Source organism: Schistocerca cancellata, chromosome 5, assembly GCF_023864275.1.
Source record: "Schistocerca cancellata isolate TAMUIC-IGC-003103 chromosome 5, iqSchCanc2.1, whole genome shotgun sequence".
NCBI lineage: Eukaryota > Metazoa > Arthropoda > Insecta > Orthoptera > Acrididae > Schistocerca > Schistocerca cancellata.
The window spans coordinates 614,825,906-614,846,589 of NC_064630.1; the positions used below are offsets into that span (position 1 = coordinate 614,825,906).

General features: G+C 42.2%; 1 protein-coding gene across 2 annotated transcripts in view; it reads left to right on the forward strand.

The window, feature by feature from the left end:
• The window catches only part of LOC126188092 (retinol-binding protein pinta-like), a 102,056-nt gene that overhangs the window by 60,757 nt on the left and 20,615 nt on the right, over nucleotides 1-20,684 (forward strand). For both annotated transcript variants that reach the window (XM_049929552.1, XM_049929551.1), the window contains one exon: nucleotides 6,020-6,130. In XM_049929552.1, coding sequence (XP_049785509.1) covers nucleotides 6,020-6,130 — 111 coding nt within the window. The remainder of the gene's footprint in view (nucleotides 1-6,019; nucleotides 6,131-20,684) is intronic.

The window sequence follows — 20,684 nt, forward strand, 5'->3', positions numbered from 1 at the left end:
TTTTATTTAAAATAAGATGCCCGAATATTTCTTTTAAAAAAAACTACACTAAACAGATGAGCAATTTTACACATGGTACGGAGATGAGCACATGCCAGTGACCCCTTCGGAATTAAATGCAAAATGGGGGAGAGCGGCACCTTATAATATCAGTATGAATTAGCTGTGGAAGCACATTATAAATGTGTTTCTCACCTTTCTATATCAAATTTAACAAATCACATTGCGTTTCCGTACTGTTCTTCTAGGGCGTCAGATTTATACATTTTGTTTAGCTTTAATGTTTCAAGGCTTGATTATCGCTACTTATTGCTTTTTATCACCAATACATATCTATCAAGTGAGCATAAACTGTTGTGACATGAGGTATCACGTCGTTTATTTGCTTTCATGTGTTTTCAGTTTTTGACAGTTTCCTGTTATTTTAAGTTTGTTGCCGAATACTTTTTCTGGTGCCTCAGTCAAGATTAGGGAGGAAAGCGATTAGGAGTTCCCTTTTACCCTAAACGTAATGTATTCCCACGATCACTTCCATTGACACATCTTATTTGCAGTCTCATCCAGTAGAAATTCTTTGACGTCAGTTCATGCATTATGAACCGGTAGTATGCTCGTGATTTGTTGCAGTAGAATGGAACATAATGTGCTCACTTAAGTGTTAAAAAAAACCTCTTTGAGTCTCTATGGCTCAGTGAGTAAAGTAAAGCGATTTAAAAGTATAGGAAAGTAGTGAGTGCACGATTTAGAGGAAGCAGAGTTCATGTCTATGCTCTGGTATTCTTTCCCAAGTAAACTGAGATAACACGTGAAAAAGTGGAAGTTTTTTCTATCATTCAAATCCAACTCCCGAAATGTGTTTGTCAGGCTTCAGGAAAACCCAGATATTAAAAACACCAACCCAGTAAGTAAAATTGGTTTTATTATACTTTCTACTGATTTTTCTTATTTTATTAAATATTTCTTATTTAATAGTTCACTTTAAATTTCTGTGATTAATTTATTCAAAACAGTAATGCATTCTTACTAATGTGTTGTTAGGGCCTCTTCTCTTCCCCCCTGCTAGCACTGCGTCCATTCAGAGAATCCTATCCACCTAAAACAAAAAAGTGGCTCAAATAGCTCTGAGCACTATGGGACTTAACAGCTATGGTCATCAGTCCCCTAGAACTTAGAACTACTTAAACCTAACTAACCTAAGGACATCACACAACAGCCAGTCATCACGAGGCAGAGAAAAGCCCTGACCCCTATCCACCTAAAAAATCTGGAAACCACAAGCAGGAAAATGCTGGATAGCACAAGTTCATAGACACTTGTTGACACAGGGCAAAATTATTAGTCTCTTGGAGATTGTTGCTGTCCCATTTAAAATTCCAAATGAAAGTGAGACATGATTTACGAACCATTTCGGTAGAGTTTACTCGATATTTTGGTCAGCGTTAAGTCAGGCTCCTGTGTCTGTTGCTGCCATACTTTTGACAAATTAAATACTGACAAAATTTGTTGTTGTGTGGTGCAAATGAGAGTTTGGCGTCATTGGCTGGGAGGCCCCTTGCGGGGCAGGTCCGGCCGCCTCGGTGCAGGTCTTATTACATTGGACGTCACATTTGCACATTCGGTGACCTGCTCTCCGGATGGGGATGAAATGATGATGGAGACAACACAACCCCCAGTCCCTGAGTGGAGAAAATCTCCGACCCAGCCGGGAATCGAACCCTGCCCCGTAGGACGACAATCCGTGTCGCTGACTCAGCTATCGGAGCGGACTGTTGTGAAATTACACAATAGTAATAATCCTGTAATTCTGGTTGACAGATCTTGACGCCACGGTATAGGATGTGTCTACGTGATTCATCTGATTACATTATGTATTCTACGGGAATGTAGTTAGAAATATAGAGTGAATTTAAGCTTGCGACCTACTTATGTTGTCGATTCACGTGGCGGCTGGTAGAGGCCTCCGTGTTCGCTAGCACTTCTAATGACAAGTATGCACCCAGTCGAGGTGGCGATAGCACAGCAACAGCCAGTGTTTACGACATCCATTCCAATAGGTGCGATTGTCCAACGACTGGTCAGCGTAATTTTCTTAACACAGAGGTGCCTCAACGATAGATGTTCCTTACGGTGAGCACAGACCAATGCGCCCCCCGTCCCCCCCAAAGTCTCCTCATGTGACAGTATGGGATTATTGTTGTGGGATTTTGTGAAAGACCCCACGAATGTCTCTCCTTTCAACAATGACGTGTGGCACAGCGTAGTAACAGCAGTAACTGCAGTATTAAATCCAAACGCATTTCAAGAAGTATGAGACAACTTTGAATGTCATCTGAATGTTTGTCATTTGCCTAGTAGAGGACACATTAAACAACTGTGGAAGATAAACAAAAAAGTTGATACAAAAGGTAATTGTATGAGGGGGAGTCAAATGAAGAAGCTGAGTAGTATTTTCTCATGTTTTTGTTGAACAAAACGGAAAGTGTATTACTTTTAGACATAGCCTCCCTGTCGTTCACCACACTTCCTGAGGTGCGTAAGAAGTGCATGAAGTCCTCTGGGGAAAAAATTCTTTCACTCTAAGTGTCTTTGCTTCGAATGTTTATATGCCAAATGCCAACCACCTAGCTGTTAGAAGAAAATTGATTATACCGGTTGATAAAAAAATCAGTATAAATTTGAAAACTGAATAAATCACCGAATAATGTAGATAGAGAGATACAAATTGACACACATGCTTGGAATGACATGGAGTTTTATTAGAACTAAAAAATACAAAATTTCAAAAAATTTTCCGACAGATGGCGCTTCATCTGATCAGAATAGCAATAATTAGCATAACAAAGTAAGACAAAGCAATGATGATGTTCTTTACTGGAAATGCTCAATATGTCCACCATGATTCCTCAACAATAGCTGTAGTCGAGGAATAATGTTGTGAACAGCACTGTAAAGCATGTCCGGAGTTATGTTGGGCACTGGCGTCGGATATTGTCTTTCAGCATCCCTAGAGATGTCGGTCGATCACGATACACTTGCGAATTCAGGTAACCCCAAAGCCAATAATTGCACGGACTGAGGTCTGGGGATCATGTCGAAAGTGGCGGCTGAGCACACGATCATCACCAAACGACGCGCATCTGTCGGACATTTTGTGAACTTAGTTTTTTTTTGTTCTAATAAAACCCAATGTCATTCCAAGCATGTGTGTCAGTTTCTACCTCTCTATCTACATTATTCCGTCGTTAATTAAGATTTCAAATTTATACTGACTTTTTGATCACCCAGTATGTAACAGAGTGAATCAAGGAGGCAGTGTAAATAGAATTTTTGATTATTTACTAATCAGAGTCATAGGAGAAATTTATTTGCCTTTCTAGTTATTATTCCCTGTTGGTTTATTCACCTCATTAACTCTCGTGTGCCTAGCAATTTCGAAACGGAAAAAAATAAAAAGTTTCCGAATGCAACTGGGAATCAAACAGAAGTTCTCTGCTCCATAGCCAGACACCTTGGTCATTACACCTGCGGCACTTTCGTTGATCAGTTTTTACCTTATGGATACATAAGCTTTGTGTTACGCCCGTTTTCCGGAAACAGCCACGAAACTGACGCATCATCGTAATGAAAGACTCATTCGATCGGAATAGTTAATTGATGCTGAGGAATACGATAAACAGCTGTACTAGTGATTGTTAGAAGATGACTAGCGTAACCTTACTCTTCATTTACTCTTGACTCTGATATTCATGCCTTGTAGAAGGGAGAGAACGTTGGAAGCATTCTGGATGGTGCATGGCAGTAAACGTCGGCCGCTAACCTTAAAGCCATTTTTCAGAAGGACCAGACCATATGCCAATAGCTCACTGGCGATCGGTCAGCCTTCTGCAGAGCCGTCCTGGGATGTCTAGCTTCATAGACAGTGACAGACAAAATCTCCTGCAGCACAAACCTTTGGTGAAAACGTTGTACAACCAGGAAATGGACTAAGAAGAAACACTTCCTAGCAGAAGGCACTATTGTCCTCAAATTTAGAATGCTGAATTTTTCTTTGGGAAGCACAGGATAGCTGAGACGAACATAACAGAAATGAAAGGCGGACACACAGTTTTGGACCTTTGAAAATGTGAGACGCCAATGGACACATTTACTGTGCAAAAAAGCTAATGTTTATGCGACGTAGGAATCATAAGGGTTGGCTGACTGAAATAAGCTATAGGTTAGGCACAAAGGTTGTGCTGTGCTGACGAAGACCACTTCACTGGTCGCAGAGAGAGAGAGAGAGTGAAGGGACTTTCTACTCTGTTAGGACGAGAATTATTGGTTAACCAACTGGAGGAAGGGGAGTAGCACGTTCTTAGGAGCATTGTCATCAGTCGGTGCTCTGAATATATGGAGCACAGTCAATGTGAATTTAATAAGAGATGAAAAACGCAGCGATGGAGTTTTCCTTGTAAAAACTATCAATCGGCAATTATTTCACCATCAACTTCATCTTAGACGTCTTCTGGAAATTGTTCTTGTTCATCTGGATCGTCCGAAAAGTCGATTGCTACAGTGTCCCTCCAATGGCCTGAAGACATCACAGCTGATGTACTGAGACGCTTAGAGAAGCTTCGGGAAAATCTGTACTTCGGCATTGGCGAGGTCGTTGGTGGCACAAATGACTGAACCTGCAACCATTTTAGCCTCTACATACAGCACTATGTTAAAGATCGATCTGCAACTACGAGATGATGTGTAGTGAAACTAAGTCATTTTATAACTTTTTAATCACTTCAGACTGCACATTGAAGACTTGCATTTCAAATAAAATGGTTCAAATGGCTCTGAGCACTATGGGACTTACCTTCTATGGTCATCAGTCCCCTAGAACTTAGAACTACTTAAACCTAACTAACCTAAGGACATCACACAACACCCAGTCATCACGAGGCAGAGAACATCCCTGACCCCGGGAACCCGGGCGTGGGAAGCGAGAACGCTACCGCGCATTTCAAATCAATGAAGAGTATACTTTCAACTCAATCCGCAGGTGTGACGTATTCTCTTCTTGAGTACTATCTGTTTCCAGTTAAGGTGACAAGAGCCTCTGGGCATTTGTGATTACAGTTAATTCAGTTATGAGATTATTAGCATCTCTCCCTTCCAGAATCTATGTCAGATGTGCGTAGCACTTATTATGTTACATTCGCCACTGTTTTTGATCTGTTTTGTCTTTATCAGAATAAATAAAAGTAATTGTGATCCATGCATCATTTAGTAGTCATAAATTCTTCATCTGTTAATCTGGAGAGCACTGTACCGTCTTTTAGACGCCTATCAGGCTTAAAGTTCATTTAAAAAAACAGTAATCAAATTTTCCTTCTTGATGTCTAGGAAAAGATATGTTCTCCAAGAAGTATATTTTCAATTACATACCGTCAATTCTGAGTTGACTGCGCATCACGAACCTTAGGTGTTGTGTTTACAAAAAAAGGGGGAGGGGTTATTTGAACCAAAATATCTTAGTCTTTCAGTTTAGGTTGTGCACAAGCGGACCAACAATCATAAGATGAATTCGTTGGCTGTGGATGAGGCCTTCCCACTGTCAGACTGCATCATCTGATACGACTGAGTTTGCACTTGCACCATCTACATCTAGGCTGCTTTGAATGCATTTTTTTCCGCATTGAAAGTGATAGGAATAGGTGTGTTCTCTGCAAACAGGTCTACAGGTCTCAGTAATGTTATCTGAAAAATATTCATCCCATTTCAACTACATCTTCTACGTAGCTGATTGCGAAAATTTCGGATGGATATTAACTTATGCACAGGACTACAGAGCTTTTATATGCACATGCAACCCTGATGTAATCTTCTTCTTCTAAGGTTGTAATCATTTCTTAGAATTTATATTTTATTTCTTCTCATATTTTGCATTATTTAGTGACGTTCTTACTGATGAAAGCGGCCTTTATCTTTTGTCTAGAATGTAAATAAAGTCCACTTGAACCAAATACTGATTTTTTTTCCTTTGCAGACAGCCTACTGCCGGAGAATAAAGGGCGTTCATTTCGTGAACTCTCCTAAGACAATTGACGCCGTCGTGAAACTAGTGAAGTCGGCCACATCAGAGAAATTACACACCAGAGTAAGTGTGATGCATTGTTGTAATGAATGCAAATCAAAAGATAACAGCTAATGTAAAACAATCAGCTGCATAATTCTGATATATAAATTTTGGGCTGCAGGATTTGGATGTGAGTGATGTTTGGTTGGAGGTTGAGCAGGTGTGGGCTTGTAAATAATCTATTCTTCATTAAATAATAAATTAGAACACTAGAGTACATACCAATACCAAAATATTTGTGCTCAACCACTGGATAAACACTTATGTAATCTAATAACACAAAAATTCAAAACTGTTTATCAGCCCAACAGTGATACAATAAACTATCTCAAAATTGGGCAAGAATAATACACAGCAGAACTTGCTCTAAAATAACTTGTGTGTATCATGTAGATAAAAATATACCATTGCTTCAGCCTGCAAAGGCTTTCCGAACGTCAGCAAAATAAAATGAAAATTAGTTCTGCCCATAAGTAACTTAAACAAAGGCCATTTAAAGAAAAATGACAACTTGATTTGAGTCGTGAAGAACAAGGAGGAGCCAAGGTAAAACAGGACAAAGAGAATGACTCTCTACAATTAACTGTACCCCACTAATACCAACCTTGATCATTCCTAGACAAACCCCGACAAGAAAAGACAACCATTTTGGAGCTACATTACTATACTATGACGTAATAGGTTGCGGTAGGACTGGGTTGAGCTGTAAGTAATCATAATTACTTAAACTCCCATTTATTAACATATCAGAAAAGTAATTTTACAATTAATGTCGAAGCTTGAAGGAGAGCTGTGTTGCAAAATAGAAACAGCCTCACAGTCAGGCCAGAATTCAAAAACAGGCAACAGGCCACATGGGTAACCATGGACACCCATGTAAATAAAATTACAGTGGGCTGATCATAAAAATGAGCATCACAGAAAGGTATTCAAAGAATATAGCAGACTTGACGAGAACCACTCAAGCTTTCTATAACGATTAGAACCCTAAATGAAAGCTTGCTCTAAATAAGGGAATACACACTCTGGCAGATAACACAATTACAGTCAACCGGCAGTACTGTCGGGCTTCAAAAATATAGTTTGAAATCATATTAAACTGAGCAAATGTTTTAATTTTTAAGAACACCTCTCAGAATTCCTTAAGTCCTGGGTTGAAAGCTAATCAGTGGTGGCCACATTGACAAGAAAAAGCAGGGTTTTTACAAAATTGTTGTAAAAGAAACAAGAGCATTAATAAAAGATCGCTAAAAGAAAATATACCAAGGGTTTGTATGTGTTATAAGTGCCTACATGAGATGGTAAAAGGTACAGTAGCATACTCGGTTCGCTGTGTACTGCATTAAAACTGCACTGAATAACTGCATGCAATAATTATTAAACGCTCTATCACTGAATAGACCGTACACAGACAGAGGTAAATCTGCCCTCTCCTTTGAGCGCAGTGACGGTCTTATTTGGGAGACAATTAACAACAGAACGCTGTTGTTAATGATTGTATGGCACCACTGTACGATAGACTCATACAGCTCAAGACGCTTCCCAAAGCTTTGCCTTTCAGAAAGCCACAGGACGGGCACATATACAGGGTGATCCATTGATCGTGACCGGACCAAATATCTCACGAAATAAGCGTCGAACGAAAAAACTTCAAGGAATGAAACTTGTCTACCTTGAAGGGGGAAACCAGATGGCGCTATGGTTGGCCCGCTAGATGGCGCTGCCATGGATCAAACGGATATCAACTGCGTTTTTTTAAAAATAGGAACCTAAATTATATATTACATATTCGTGTAGTACGTAAAAAAATATGAATGCTTTAGTTGCACCCCTTTTTTAATTTTGTGATAGATGGCGCTGTAACAGTCACAAACATATTGCTAACAATTTTAGACCAACATTTGGTAACAGGTAAGTGTTTTAAATTAAAATACAGAACGTAGGTACGTTTGAACATTTTATTACGGCTGTTCCAATATGATACATGTACCTTTGTGAGCTTATCATTTCTGAGAACGCATGCTGTTACAGCGTGATTACGTGTAAATACCACATTAATGCAATAAATGCTCAAAATTATGTCCGTTACCGTGAATCCATTAGGCAATACGTGTAACGACACTCCTCTCAACAGCGAGTAATTCGCCTTCCGTAATGTTCGCACATGCATTGATATTGCGCTGACGCATGTTGTCAGACGTTGTCGGTGGAACACGATACCAAATATCCTTCAACTTTCTCCACAGAAAGAAATCCGGGGACGTCAGATCCGGTGAACGTGTGGTCCATGATATGGTGTTTCGACGACCGATCCACCTGTCATGATATATGCTATTAAGTACGGCAGCCGAGCTATGTGCCGGACATCCATCACGTTGGAAGTACATCGCGATTCTGTCATGCAGTGAAACATCTTGTAGTAACATCGGTAGAACATTACGTAGTAAATCAGCATACACTGCACCGTTTAGATTGCCATCAATAAAATGGGGGCCAATTATCCTTCCTCTCATAATGCCGCACCATACACTATCCCCCCAAGGTCGCTGATGTTCCACTTCTCGCAGCCATCGTGGATTTTCCGTTGCCCAGTAGTGAATATTACGCCCGTTTACGTTACCGCTGTTGGTGAATGACGCTTCGTCGATAAATAGAACGCGTGCAAAAAATCTGTCATGTTCCCGTAATTTCTCTTGTGCTCAGTGGCAGAACTGTACACGACGTCAAAGTCGTCGCCATGCAATTCCTGGTGTATAGAAATATGGTACGGGTGCAATCGATGTTGGTGTAGCATTCCCAACACTGACGTATTTGAGATTCCCAGTTCTCGCACAGTTAGTCTGCTACTGATGTTCGGATTAGCCGCGACAGCAGCTAAAACTCCTACTTTGGCAACATCATTTGTTGCAGGTCGTGGTTGACGTTTCACATATAGCTGAATCTTTCCTGTTTCCTTAAATAACGTAACTATCCGGCGAACGGTTCGGACACGTGGATGATGTCGTCCAGGATACCGAGCAGCATACATAGCACACGCCAGTTGGGCATTTTGATCACAATAGCCATAAATCAACACTATATCGACCTTTTCCGCAATTGGTAAACGGTCCTTTTTAACACTAATGTATCACGAAGCAAATACCTTCCCCACTGGCGGAATGTTAGGTGATACCACGTACTTATACGTATGTGTCTATTACAGCGCCATCTATCACAAAGCGGAAAAAGTGTTCCAACTAAAACATTCATATTTCTTTACGTAGTACATGAATATACAGTAAAAATGGGGGTTCCTATTTAAAAAACGCAGCTGATATCCGTTTCACCTATGGCAGCGCCATCTATCGGGCCAACCATAGCGCCATCCGGTTTCCCCCTTCAAGCTTGACGACTTCCGTTCTTTGTAGCTTATTTAGTGAAATATTTGGCTCGGTCACTATCAGTGGACCACCCTGTATACCAAACAGAGCCGGGCGTGCCCTAACTCCACTGCTAGGTCTGGACACTCTTGTTATCGGTCGCTGAGTGTACAAAGGCAACCCGGATGTAACGTGAAATCCATCCTGCTGCCTTGGTCAACAGGTTTTGCTGGTTCGCTCTGATGAGAGGTCTTCTGCGACGCTCCACGTTCTGCCAGACAGCCTATTGTGGCCACCATCTGTGGCTCCAGAGGGCGCTTGGTGTAATGCCGCTCGCGCTGTGAGAGGCATCCCGTTGCAGCGGTGGCGCCCGTGTAACTCCAGTCGTTAGGCCTTTCAGTTGTCGTGGACAGTGACGTCCAAAGACGGCAAATTCTACCATCCACAAGAAAAATACAACCCTACCGATAATAAACGACTATCATACACTGACCACGCTGTTCTTTCAAATTCACAGTCAAAACGGTCATCGAAACTTTTCAGGCTTTCGCGGCGGATCTGTTGCAAATACTCTTCTCGAGTTTGCCGTCGAATAATATTGTGCAAATTCCACAGTATTTAGGCGGTACAACTGATCGATATCTTCAGGAGCTGGTAGCTAATGTTGTCGTTGCTACAAGGAGCGACTGATCATAGGCGCTCCACGGTTTCGAAATTTATCAGGTCAGCAGTATGCAATACGAATGCACAGGAAGACGCTGGCCGTTCATAGTGCCTCCTGCTGGAAGCTGTAGGAAGTCCTTTCGGCTTGAGCTGTGAGCAATGACTTTGCTGCCAGACGCTCCTCTGGTGAAACGGTGAATTGATTCTCAGCAATGCTCTGCGTCGAGTCACGAATCGACACTGCATCTTTCTTCTGTTTTGATTTAATGACAGCCATCATTGGATTCTTGGCGGTACTGAATTGAAAACCTATTTATTTGTTGATAACAGTGTCCACTGTAGGATATGGATAACATCCTTAAAAACACATACCCAGGAAGATGACGCTGAGCATAAAACTTCGGCCTTTTCGTAACGCACGCCATGTCCCGTGTCCAGGCAATGTTTCGCTAGCGCTGGTTATCTGGCTGACTCTGGCTTGTATGACACTGGTGTTCAAGTTCTTCCATGTCTTGTCGTGTCTTCCCAATGTAAGATTCCCCACATTTTCTGGTGGCTGGAGGAATTTGTTGTGATCGGTCAAAGACGAAATTGGCCTTAGGAAGCATGGCGTTTATAAGATCTCGTGCCAATGTGGGAACCCAACAGCAACGTTGTGCGGAACACCATCGTCATACCGCCAGGGCCAGACTGATAAATCAGCTGGACACGGGACATCGCGTGTGTTACGAGAAGATCGAAGTTTTACCCTTAGCACCATCTAACTCACTTCCGGCGACTGTGTTTTTAAGGATGTCATACAAAACGGCTATTCATGTTGGTGTGTGGAATGTGTGAATCTGGCGACATAACACCTGACTTCCGGAAAAAAAATTTCTTCCACACAATTCCCAAGACTGCAAGAGCTCACAAGCACAATCAGCTTAACAGCTCATGCATCCAAGTTGCTGACAAGAATAATATATAGAAGAATGGAAAAGAAAGTAGGGGATTGAGAGATGACAATCAGTTTAGCTTTAGAAAAGGAAAGTCACGAGAGAGTAAATTTTGCCGTTGCAGTTGAAAATGGAAGCAAGACTAAAGTAATACCAAGACACGTTCATAGGATTTGTCCGTCTGGAAACAGCGCTCGACAATATAAAATGGCGCACGATGTTCGAAATTCTGAGAAAGATAGGGGTAAGCTACAGGAAGAGACGGGTAATATACAGTACATAAAAAAGCCAAGAGGGAATAATAAGAGTAGACGACCGAGAACGAAGTGCGCGGATATTAAAAGGGTGTAAGATAGGGATGCAGTCTTTCGTCCCTACTGTTATATCTGTGCATCGAAGAAGCAATGACGGAAATAACTGAAAGGTTCATGAGTGGAACTGAAATTCAAGGTGAAAGGATATCAATGTTACGATTCGCTGCCAACGTTGCTATCCTGAGTGAAATTTGAAATGTTTGTGAATTCCTAAGGGACCAAACTGCGGAGGTCATCGGTCCCTAGACTTACACACTACGCTATGGACAACACACACACATGCCTGCAGGAGGACTCGAACCTCCGGCGGGAGAGGCCACGCGATTCGTGATACTGCGCCTCTAACTGCGGGTTCACTCCAAGCGGCTGAGTGAAAGTGAAGAAGACTTACATGATACGGTGAATAGAATGAGCAATTTAATTAGTACAGAATATGGATTGAGAATAAATCGAAGAAAGACGAAAGTAATGAGAAATAGCAGAAATGAGAACAGCGAGAAACTTTTAATCAGGATTGATGGTCACGAAGTAGATGAAGTTAAGGAATTCTGCTAAACAGGCAGTAAAATAACCAATGACGGACGGAGGAAGGAGGACATCAAAAGCAGACTGGCAGTGGAAAAGAGGGCATTCCTGGCTAAGAGAAGTCTACTAGTATCAAACATAGGTCTTAATTTGAGGTAGAAATTTCTGAGAATGTACGTCTGGAGTACAGTATTGTATGGTGGTGAAATATGTACTTGGAAAGACTGGAACAAAAGAGAAACGAAGTATTTGAGATGTGGTGTTACAGATGAATGTTGAAAATTAGGTGGACTGGTAAGGTAAGGAAAGAGGAGATTCCACGCATAATCGGAGAGGAACGGAATAAGTGGAAAACATGAGGAAAAGGGGCAAACTGATATGACATCTATTAAGACATCAGGGAATGACTTCCATGAAACCAGAGGGAGCTGCAAAGGGCAAAAACTGTAGAAGACGACAGAGATTGGAGTACATCCAGTAAATAACTGGGGAAGTAGGTTGCAATTGGACTCTGAGAGGAAAAGGTTGGCATACGAAGAGGAATTAGTGGCGGACCACATCAAATCAGTCAGAAGACTGAGAAAAAAAACTAAATTCTACGGCTGACGCTCTTGTCCGCAGGAATAAAGGTTTTCAATTCATTGCCGCCTGGAATCCAGCACTGGCTGCCTTTAAATCAAAACAGAAGAAAGGAAAACTGTCGATTCATGACTCGACGCAGCGCACTGCTGAGATTGAGTTCAGCTTTTAACCACAGGAGCGTCTAGCAGCACAGTCACTACCCACAGTCCAAGCGCTAAAGGTCTTCCTACGGCTGCCGGCAGATGGAACTATGAGCGTCGCTTTCCTCCTACTGAGAGCGTATTATATCTTTTGATTTGCAGCTCCTTATATTGGCAGTGTTTGCGGTTAAAATTTTTGGGATTTTAGGTCCGCCAGTTATGCAAAACACAGTTTTTTCAGTACCCAAACACCTTTAGGCACCACTGTGCCATCGTCAGTGGGTTTTCGTTTTTATTTATTCTTTACATTTGGTGAGCATGAATTTTCTGGACCACTTTCGTGTTAATTATTACAAGTAGCTTGTCATGTTTTCGTGTGGCAAGAACTTCCTTTCTCCGCATCATGCTCAGATGTTGTGATGCATACGTAGCTATAACAAATATTTTCCATAAATAACGTAGTAAAAGGCTGTTCACTACACCAGAACACAGTGTGATTGTGGTTTGTTGGTGGGCGTATTGTCAGCTGCTGGCCTGAGAGATTCCTTGCCGTGGCCCACGTATAATCAGTTGCACCTTGTAGCAGCGTCAAGAACACCCGTCGCCACGTGAAGATGTCGAACAGTAGTATCTGTGAAATATTGTGGGATTTGCACAATATGATGCGACGGCAAAACCGAGAAGAGTGCCTTATTTCAGAATGGTTCACTTTACGACACCACGCCCTGGTGAGCAGATACAGTTAAAGACAGTTTTGCCACATCATCATGCTTCCTTAGAACACAAACTGAAGAAAGCCAATCTCACTTACCCAGCACCCACTGACTCCCAGTAATCTAATCAGCTTGTGGTTATCCAGTAGCAGATATGGCACGCAAAAGCCCACGTCACATTATGACTTCATGCTTTGCCCCGTCTCGCCGTAATCATACACTCCACCGGATTGCCTGCCTTCCTGTGAGCTGCCGTCTTCATCTGGAAGCCGGCAGTAAGACACCATGTGCTACTCCACTCGATGGAGTCCGCGTTACAGCCCACCACGCCACGCGCAGACAAGCGCACTACGGCTGTTTCTACGCTGCTCGCGGCTCCACTGCGCTCCGTATTCATTTCTTTTCGTTCATTACATATAACATATTTAGAGACCTGCTGAGTTATATTTTGAAAAGTGAGTCGAACATTTTATATGCTTTTTTATTCCAGTCTCTGATCACAATATCAATTCTTTAGAGGATGACCGGTTTCAGTCCGCAAGGACCATCATCAGATTTTTTTTTACATCATGTCCAAAAAAAGCTCTGAGGATGGTCATTACGGACTGAAACCGGTCATCTTCTAAAGAATTGTTATTGTGATCAGAGACTGGAATAAAAAAGCGTTTGACAGTATTGGATCACTGTTTGTATACGCGATTATGTCGCAGTTGGTGGAACATTTTATAATTTTACATATAAGAGTACATTATCCACTTTAAGAGCAAAATTTGTTTTGAGGAATAAAAACAAGGGTAATAACAATTAGTTATAGATAACGTTAGTAATTTAGAAGAAAATAACTGAGAGATAGGAAAGGAAGGATTTGCTGTTAAAATGAAATACAACATTTGCAGCACGGCTCGTGTTGTTGCTACTGCAGGTAGGAGGGCGTTGGCAGGAACATCGAGACTGGCCGACCTCAACTAAAGACTTAGGGATTTCTATTACAAATAACCTAAACTGGAACGATCATATAGATAATATTGTGGGTAGAGCAAACCAAAGACGGCGATTCGTTGGCAGAACACTTAGAAGGTGCAACAGGTCTACCAAAGAGACTGCTTACACTACGCTTGTCCGCCATGTTCTGGAGTATTGCTGTGCGATGTGGGATCCGCATCAGGTGGGACTGACGGATAACATCGAAAAACTACAAAGAAGGGCAGCTCGTTTTGTATTATCGTGAAATAAGGGAGATAGTGTCACAGACATGATACGTGAATTGGAGTGGCAATCATTAAAACAAAGGCGTTTTTCGTTGCGACGGTATCTTCTCACGAAATTTCAGTCACCAGTTTTCTCCTCCGATTGCGAAAACATAGGAAGAAATAATCATCACGATAAAATAAGAGAAATCAGAGCTTGCACAGAAAAATTTAAGTGCTCGTTTTTCCCGCGTGCCGTTCGAGAGTGGAACAGTAGAGAGACAGCATGAAGGTGGTTCAAAAATGGTTCAAATGGCTCTGAGCACAATGGGACTTAACTTCTGAGGTCATCAGTCCCCTAGAACTTAGAACTACTGAAACTTAACTAACCTAAGGACATCACACACATCCATGCCCGAGGCAGGATTCGAACCTGCGGCCGTCGCAGTCGCGTGGTTACAGACTGTAGCGCCTAGAACCGCTTGGCCACACCGGCCAGCGAAGGTGGTTCATTGAACCCTCTGCCAGGCAATTTATTGTGTATAGCAGACTAATCACGTAGATGCAGATGTAGACGACCTGAAGTAGCATATAGAATTATGTATTTTTATGTTACTAAATAAAGTTCATCATGAGTGACTCCTTGTGAATTTGTGGCATGTAAGTACTGGGTGAAGCTCCGAACATCAAATTTACAGATAATCAACAAAACGATTAGTAGTTACGCAAAAGTAATATAAAATTTGGTGGGATCAAGAGAGAAACACGAAAAATGTACAGCTTTCGTAACATATATGTCTGTTTTTGTTCTACGTCAGAGGGCTCAAGAACCAAATGATGCAAAATTTGAAGAAAATGAAACATTCTGTATGCAATGGCTTTAGCAGTAATAACGTTACAAGTCCCATCATACTAAGGTTCTCCTCTTTTACAAAGGGAACCATTTCAGCTAAATTCCTTCTCTTTTCTTCAGACAAACGATGTTCACAATGTCGTGTTTCCAGTGGTACCTTTTGAATTTCAAATAGCCTCACGATCCTCTTCAAGACAAACATTCAGTAGCGTTACACGTTCAGCGGTCAGTCTGATCCACTGTGCTTCTGTAATGTGTACAGTGGTGAAATTTATATTTTCCAGCAGTTGACTTAAAGCCGTAAAACTCTCTTTCTTGCGTAACAGTCACTGTGAATGATGTTGTGTGCGTCCATTCAGTGATGACGCTATCTAAGTATTTCGGAACTTCACACACAGTTGCCCCCTTTCTTTCCTCAATGTGAGCAAAATTACGATCACACGACATAAAAGAGTGCCGCTTCGCCAAAAACGTGCGTTCTATTTCCGTAAAGTAACGGTTTTCTGTTCGGTAAGTAAACGTTTCCATACAAATAATAATTACCTATTTTAAAATGAATTATCTTCCAGATTCGGCTTGCTATTAAAACAACGAAAAGTATTTTATTTTTCTGAAATTTTCTGTATTCTAAACATCCCATCATTCATTCTTAATTTCCAAGTTTCTGTGTTTCTTTTGGAGCCAAGAGTTTCCTCATGATTATTCTCTGCAATACTTCTAGTTTGACTATTATTTCTACAACTACTATCAGGGATAATCGCTGCAGTCTGTTTGCGCCTAACTTAATAGATCGATCACTATTAGCAATTTTTCATCTCTTGCATCAGAGATTTCTTACAGTCTCTAGTTCAGAGGTGGATTGCTTGCTGTATGGACACTGTGAAGGGATCTCCAATCTCCATCCCTTTCACTGTGGATAAAAGTCTTTCTCAGGAAACTTTTCTCATGAGGTCCTTACTTGGGTGGTATTATAGTGCATAGACCGTCACCGCATAACGACGGGTGTGACATTGTCTCTCGGATCCCATGTGTGTGAACACTGGTAGTTCAGTGGCTCCAGTAGCACAGGAGAGCATGTTGGTTATGCTGACGCATGTGCATGCCAAGACCTTTTGGACACAGTGCCATTTAATGTTGTCGAATATTTGTTAAGGTGTCTCTAGGTCCAGAATCTCCGTAACGTCTGCTGTTCCGTGCTGAGTCCGCATAACAAACTGTATGTTCTGGAGAGTCTTCTCCACAGCCACACTTGGGCTATCTGTGTACGACTCATGACCAGACCCAAACCTCCGTATGTCGTCGTTCCTTTGATACAAACTGTACTCGTACACACGTTATGTAATTGAAATAAGAAAGGCAGGTGCATGATGTCGTTGCCACTCCACCATAGCAGATCACACGAGCCTGTCCTCCATCATTTTAATTGGAAGTAGCTGCCCGATATTGGCAGACGTACGCATGTCAGAAGGAGGATTACATCGTTCTTCTTAACGACACAGGCACTGCACTATCGCATTTTCCCGCCGATACCAGGAAGTGACTTTCAATCAAATCGTCCTTCTCTGTAGCGTACAGATTGTGACACTGGAACGGTGACATATGGAGGTTTGGGTCTAGCTGTGAGTCGTATACGAATATTCAAAGCGGTTAAGGCGCCTGTTCACATAAAGTGGGTGTCCAGATTCGCTCCCAGTCCGGCAGAAATTTTCATTGCCATTATTCATGTATGCAGCTGATCATTGTGCGTATTCCTAACTGCGACTACATGCGATATGTAACACACCATATACACTGTGCCTCGTCTGCATATGTGTAACATTGCTTCAAAGTTCATGCTGAGTAATCTGTTTACTTGAAAAAAGAGACAGCATTGGTCGTATATTTTTTACTATCGCAAAATCGATTTTCTGTCACTGAGTGACCATCTTCAGTGCTGTATTGTATAACTTAAATTAGGATGCTCTGTTGTCACTAAGCTTACGGCAATCACATAGACTATGTGATTGCCGTAAGCTTAGTGACAACAGTGCATCCTAATTTAAGTTATACAATATAGCACTGAAGATGGTCACTCAGTGACAGAAAATCGATTTTGCGATAGTAAAAAATATACGACCAATGCTGTCTCTTTTTTCAAGTATACCTGTTATCTGGTCGTAGTGCACAAGGCAACATGGAGTCGCCAATCAATATAATCTGTTTACTGCTAGAAGCACACACTTTGGTTTCTTATATCTACATCTACAATAGACAGCCACACTATAAAGCTTGGTGGAGGGCACTTTGTATACCACTGTTCCAGTCTCCAATAATTCTCAGGAAGAACATCGTTGGTAAGCCCCCGTGCCTTTAATCTTACCTTCATAGGCTCTTCATGGAATATACATAGGAGATAGCAGCATTTTAGTTGACTTTTCTAGGAACTACAGCACCCTGATCGTAGGTCAAGGTGGTGGGAGGTCAGGTTGAGGTCAGGAAGTTGACATTTGACAACTCTAGAAATGTGGGTATACTGACTCAGAGGATAGACGCCTATCCGACTCCAGAAGGCGTTATTAAATCGGTATTACAATGTTAAACTTTTTTGTCCTCAAATTACAAGAGGTGATGCGTCAACATTCAGGTTGGCAGCGCTGGTAGGCGTGCAGGCCACAAATGCCTGCCCAGTATGTGTTGAACAGAGAGCAGCCCTTAGCCTTAGTACTGGCGACAAAATCGACATATCTGCGCCAATGTCACGAGGCCACATCCCCAAGGACGCCTGCCTGTCTCATTTGGTTAGCTCTCTTGGTCACTTCAGGATTTCACAACTTCACTTTTCAGCATGCATCGCTGTCAGTTCTGCTCAGGAGGGCCAATAGTTGCCTGGAGAAGACGACCAGGATATACATGACTCTGTCGTCCACTTCACAAGGGGACGGTGTGTTCCAGTTCTGTTCAGGGTATGTGAAATCGTGGAGAGATGTCTGCAACAGGATCGTAGGCAAGTGTCAGCAGAGGTGCCCCTATTTGTTGGACGATGATCTGCTCCCAGACCCTGCTAGTTAGGCCTTCACAAGGCCTGCCAGATGGTGACAGCCATAGTTCCACAGTAGTCTTCACTTAGTAGTTGGCACGGCAGCTTTCAGCGACCAAACCCCGCCAGGCAGGAGCTGTTGCTCCACAAAAGAACCAAGGCAACTCCACATAGGCCTCACTTTTCTTCAGGATCTTTACGAACAAAAAATAGCTCCATCAGAACATAGTATTATTGATGGGGGACAGGCTCGTGTGATCTATGGTGGAGTGGCAGTGACATCATACGCCTGCCTGTCTCATTTGGTTAGCTCTCTTGGTCACTTCAGGATTTCACAACTTCACTTTTCAGATGCTCTTTCTGCCATGTCTGTATTGTGAATCATTACTGTTGTGTCCAGCTTAAGTCTTCTTGTGACACTTTGGACAGCCACCATCATTATGATACCTTTCTGCCTCATTGTGTTAATTTACTGTTTCGTACGCTCATTTCATTCACGGTGTTAGGTTAGTAGCCACATTCGCTCCTGCTCCGTCAGTGAATTACTGGTATTTCGCTTTGCTATTACCCTATTCTCCTGTGCCTGTGGTACTGCCAGGGAAGATCTTTGAAATTTTTGTGGCTGCACCAAATATACTATTCTTTTGTGCAAGGTGTAGTACACTCCCGGAACTTCAACAGTAAAGCACACAGCGATGCAGAACTCCTCTGCTGGAGCGTCTTCCACTGGAGTTGTATCAACATCTTCGTGACGCTTTTGAACCTATTAAATGCACATGAAACGAAAAGCGCTGCTTTTCTGTGAATCTTCTCTGTTGCCTCCATCAATGTCATTTGGTACAGAACACAGACAACAAAGCAGTATTTAAGTATTGGTTGTACGAGAGTTTTGTAGGCTACCTCATTTGTCAGTGGTTTACATTTTCCAAGAATTATTTCAGTGAATCTCAGTCCAGTAATTGCCTTGACTACGACTAGTTTTATGAAATTGTTCCACCTTAAATTGTTCTGTATGTGTACTCCTACATGTTTTGTGAACTTGACTGCTTCCAATGATTGCTGTAATCATTTAATATAGTATAATTTTACGTATATCTCCCTGTGTTTTGCACGCTGCGTCACCTTTACGTTGCAAGTCAGCTGATGATCCCTGCCACAAGCACCGATTCACTGCGGGTATTGCTGCATTTCACTACAGTTTTATAGCGTTGCGACCTTTCTCTGTACAACAGCAGCATCCGTGAAAAGATTCGTCGAACTTTTGACTTTATTCACTAGGCCGTTTATAGACCGGGTGTTTCAAAATTACACTGAAAAAATTTCGAGAATGATCTGGCGTAACCACAAGCGTCGGAACGAAGATGAGGAATGCAAGAGAAGAGAAGGCGATGAAACGAGGTCGACCAATGGTTCGTTGATTACGACCACACCTATACGGGAGCGGCCTCCACAAGAGGAGAATATAAACACCACTCCTGCCAGCCTCGGTCGCTCACTATCGACTGAGTATCCGGACAGTATACGGACAGGCCTAGCAGAGAGTGCTACGATAGCAGATATTAGTCATCCACAAACTGTATGACAAACTAGCATGAACACTGTATATGGCAAACGACTGCTGCCAGGTGACCTTGTAGACCACCGTCGATATTTCGACAGGTGCACACGCTGCCATTCTCAAAGAAACTGCTAGGAGGAAGCAATGTACAAGGGAATTTAATACCTCGGTTCGCAGAGAAGACAAACAATGAAGTTACCACACACATAACAAGTAACCGCACGCACGTTTGACCTGCCTGTTACTATAACCATTCTGACGAAAGGTGACTTCGAGATGTGATAGCTCAGCTGCCAAACTTCCAGGGTGTGAGATAACGTGGGCCCTGTGAACCAAGGTACGAAGTACTCCTTCACGCTGAGCTGGATGGTGACAACTATAAGCTCTCAAATACAAGTCAGTGTGAGTAGGCTTCCTATAAACAGAGTGGTACGTTGGGACATTCTGTTTATAGGAAGCCTATTCACACTGACTTGTATTTGCGAGCTTATAGTTGTCACCATCCAGCTCAGCGTGAAGGAGTACTTCTTACCTTGCTTCACAGGGCCCACGTTATCTCACACCCTGGAAGTTTGGCAGTTGAGCTACCACATCTCGAAGTCACCTTTCGTCAGAATGGTTACAGTAAGAAGCAGGTCAAACGTGCGTTGTGCTATCAGCCTTCTGTGCAACGGGTGAGTGACGATAGCAACGAAGTGGCACCTACGTCTACGGCCTTTTCGCCTTACTC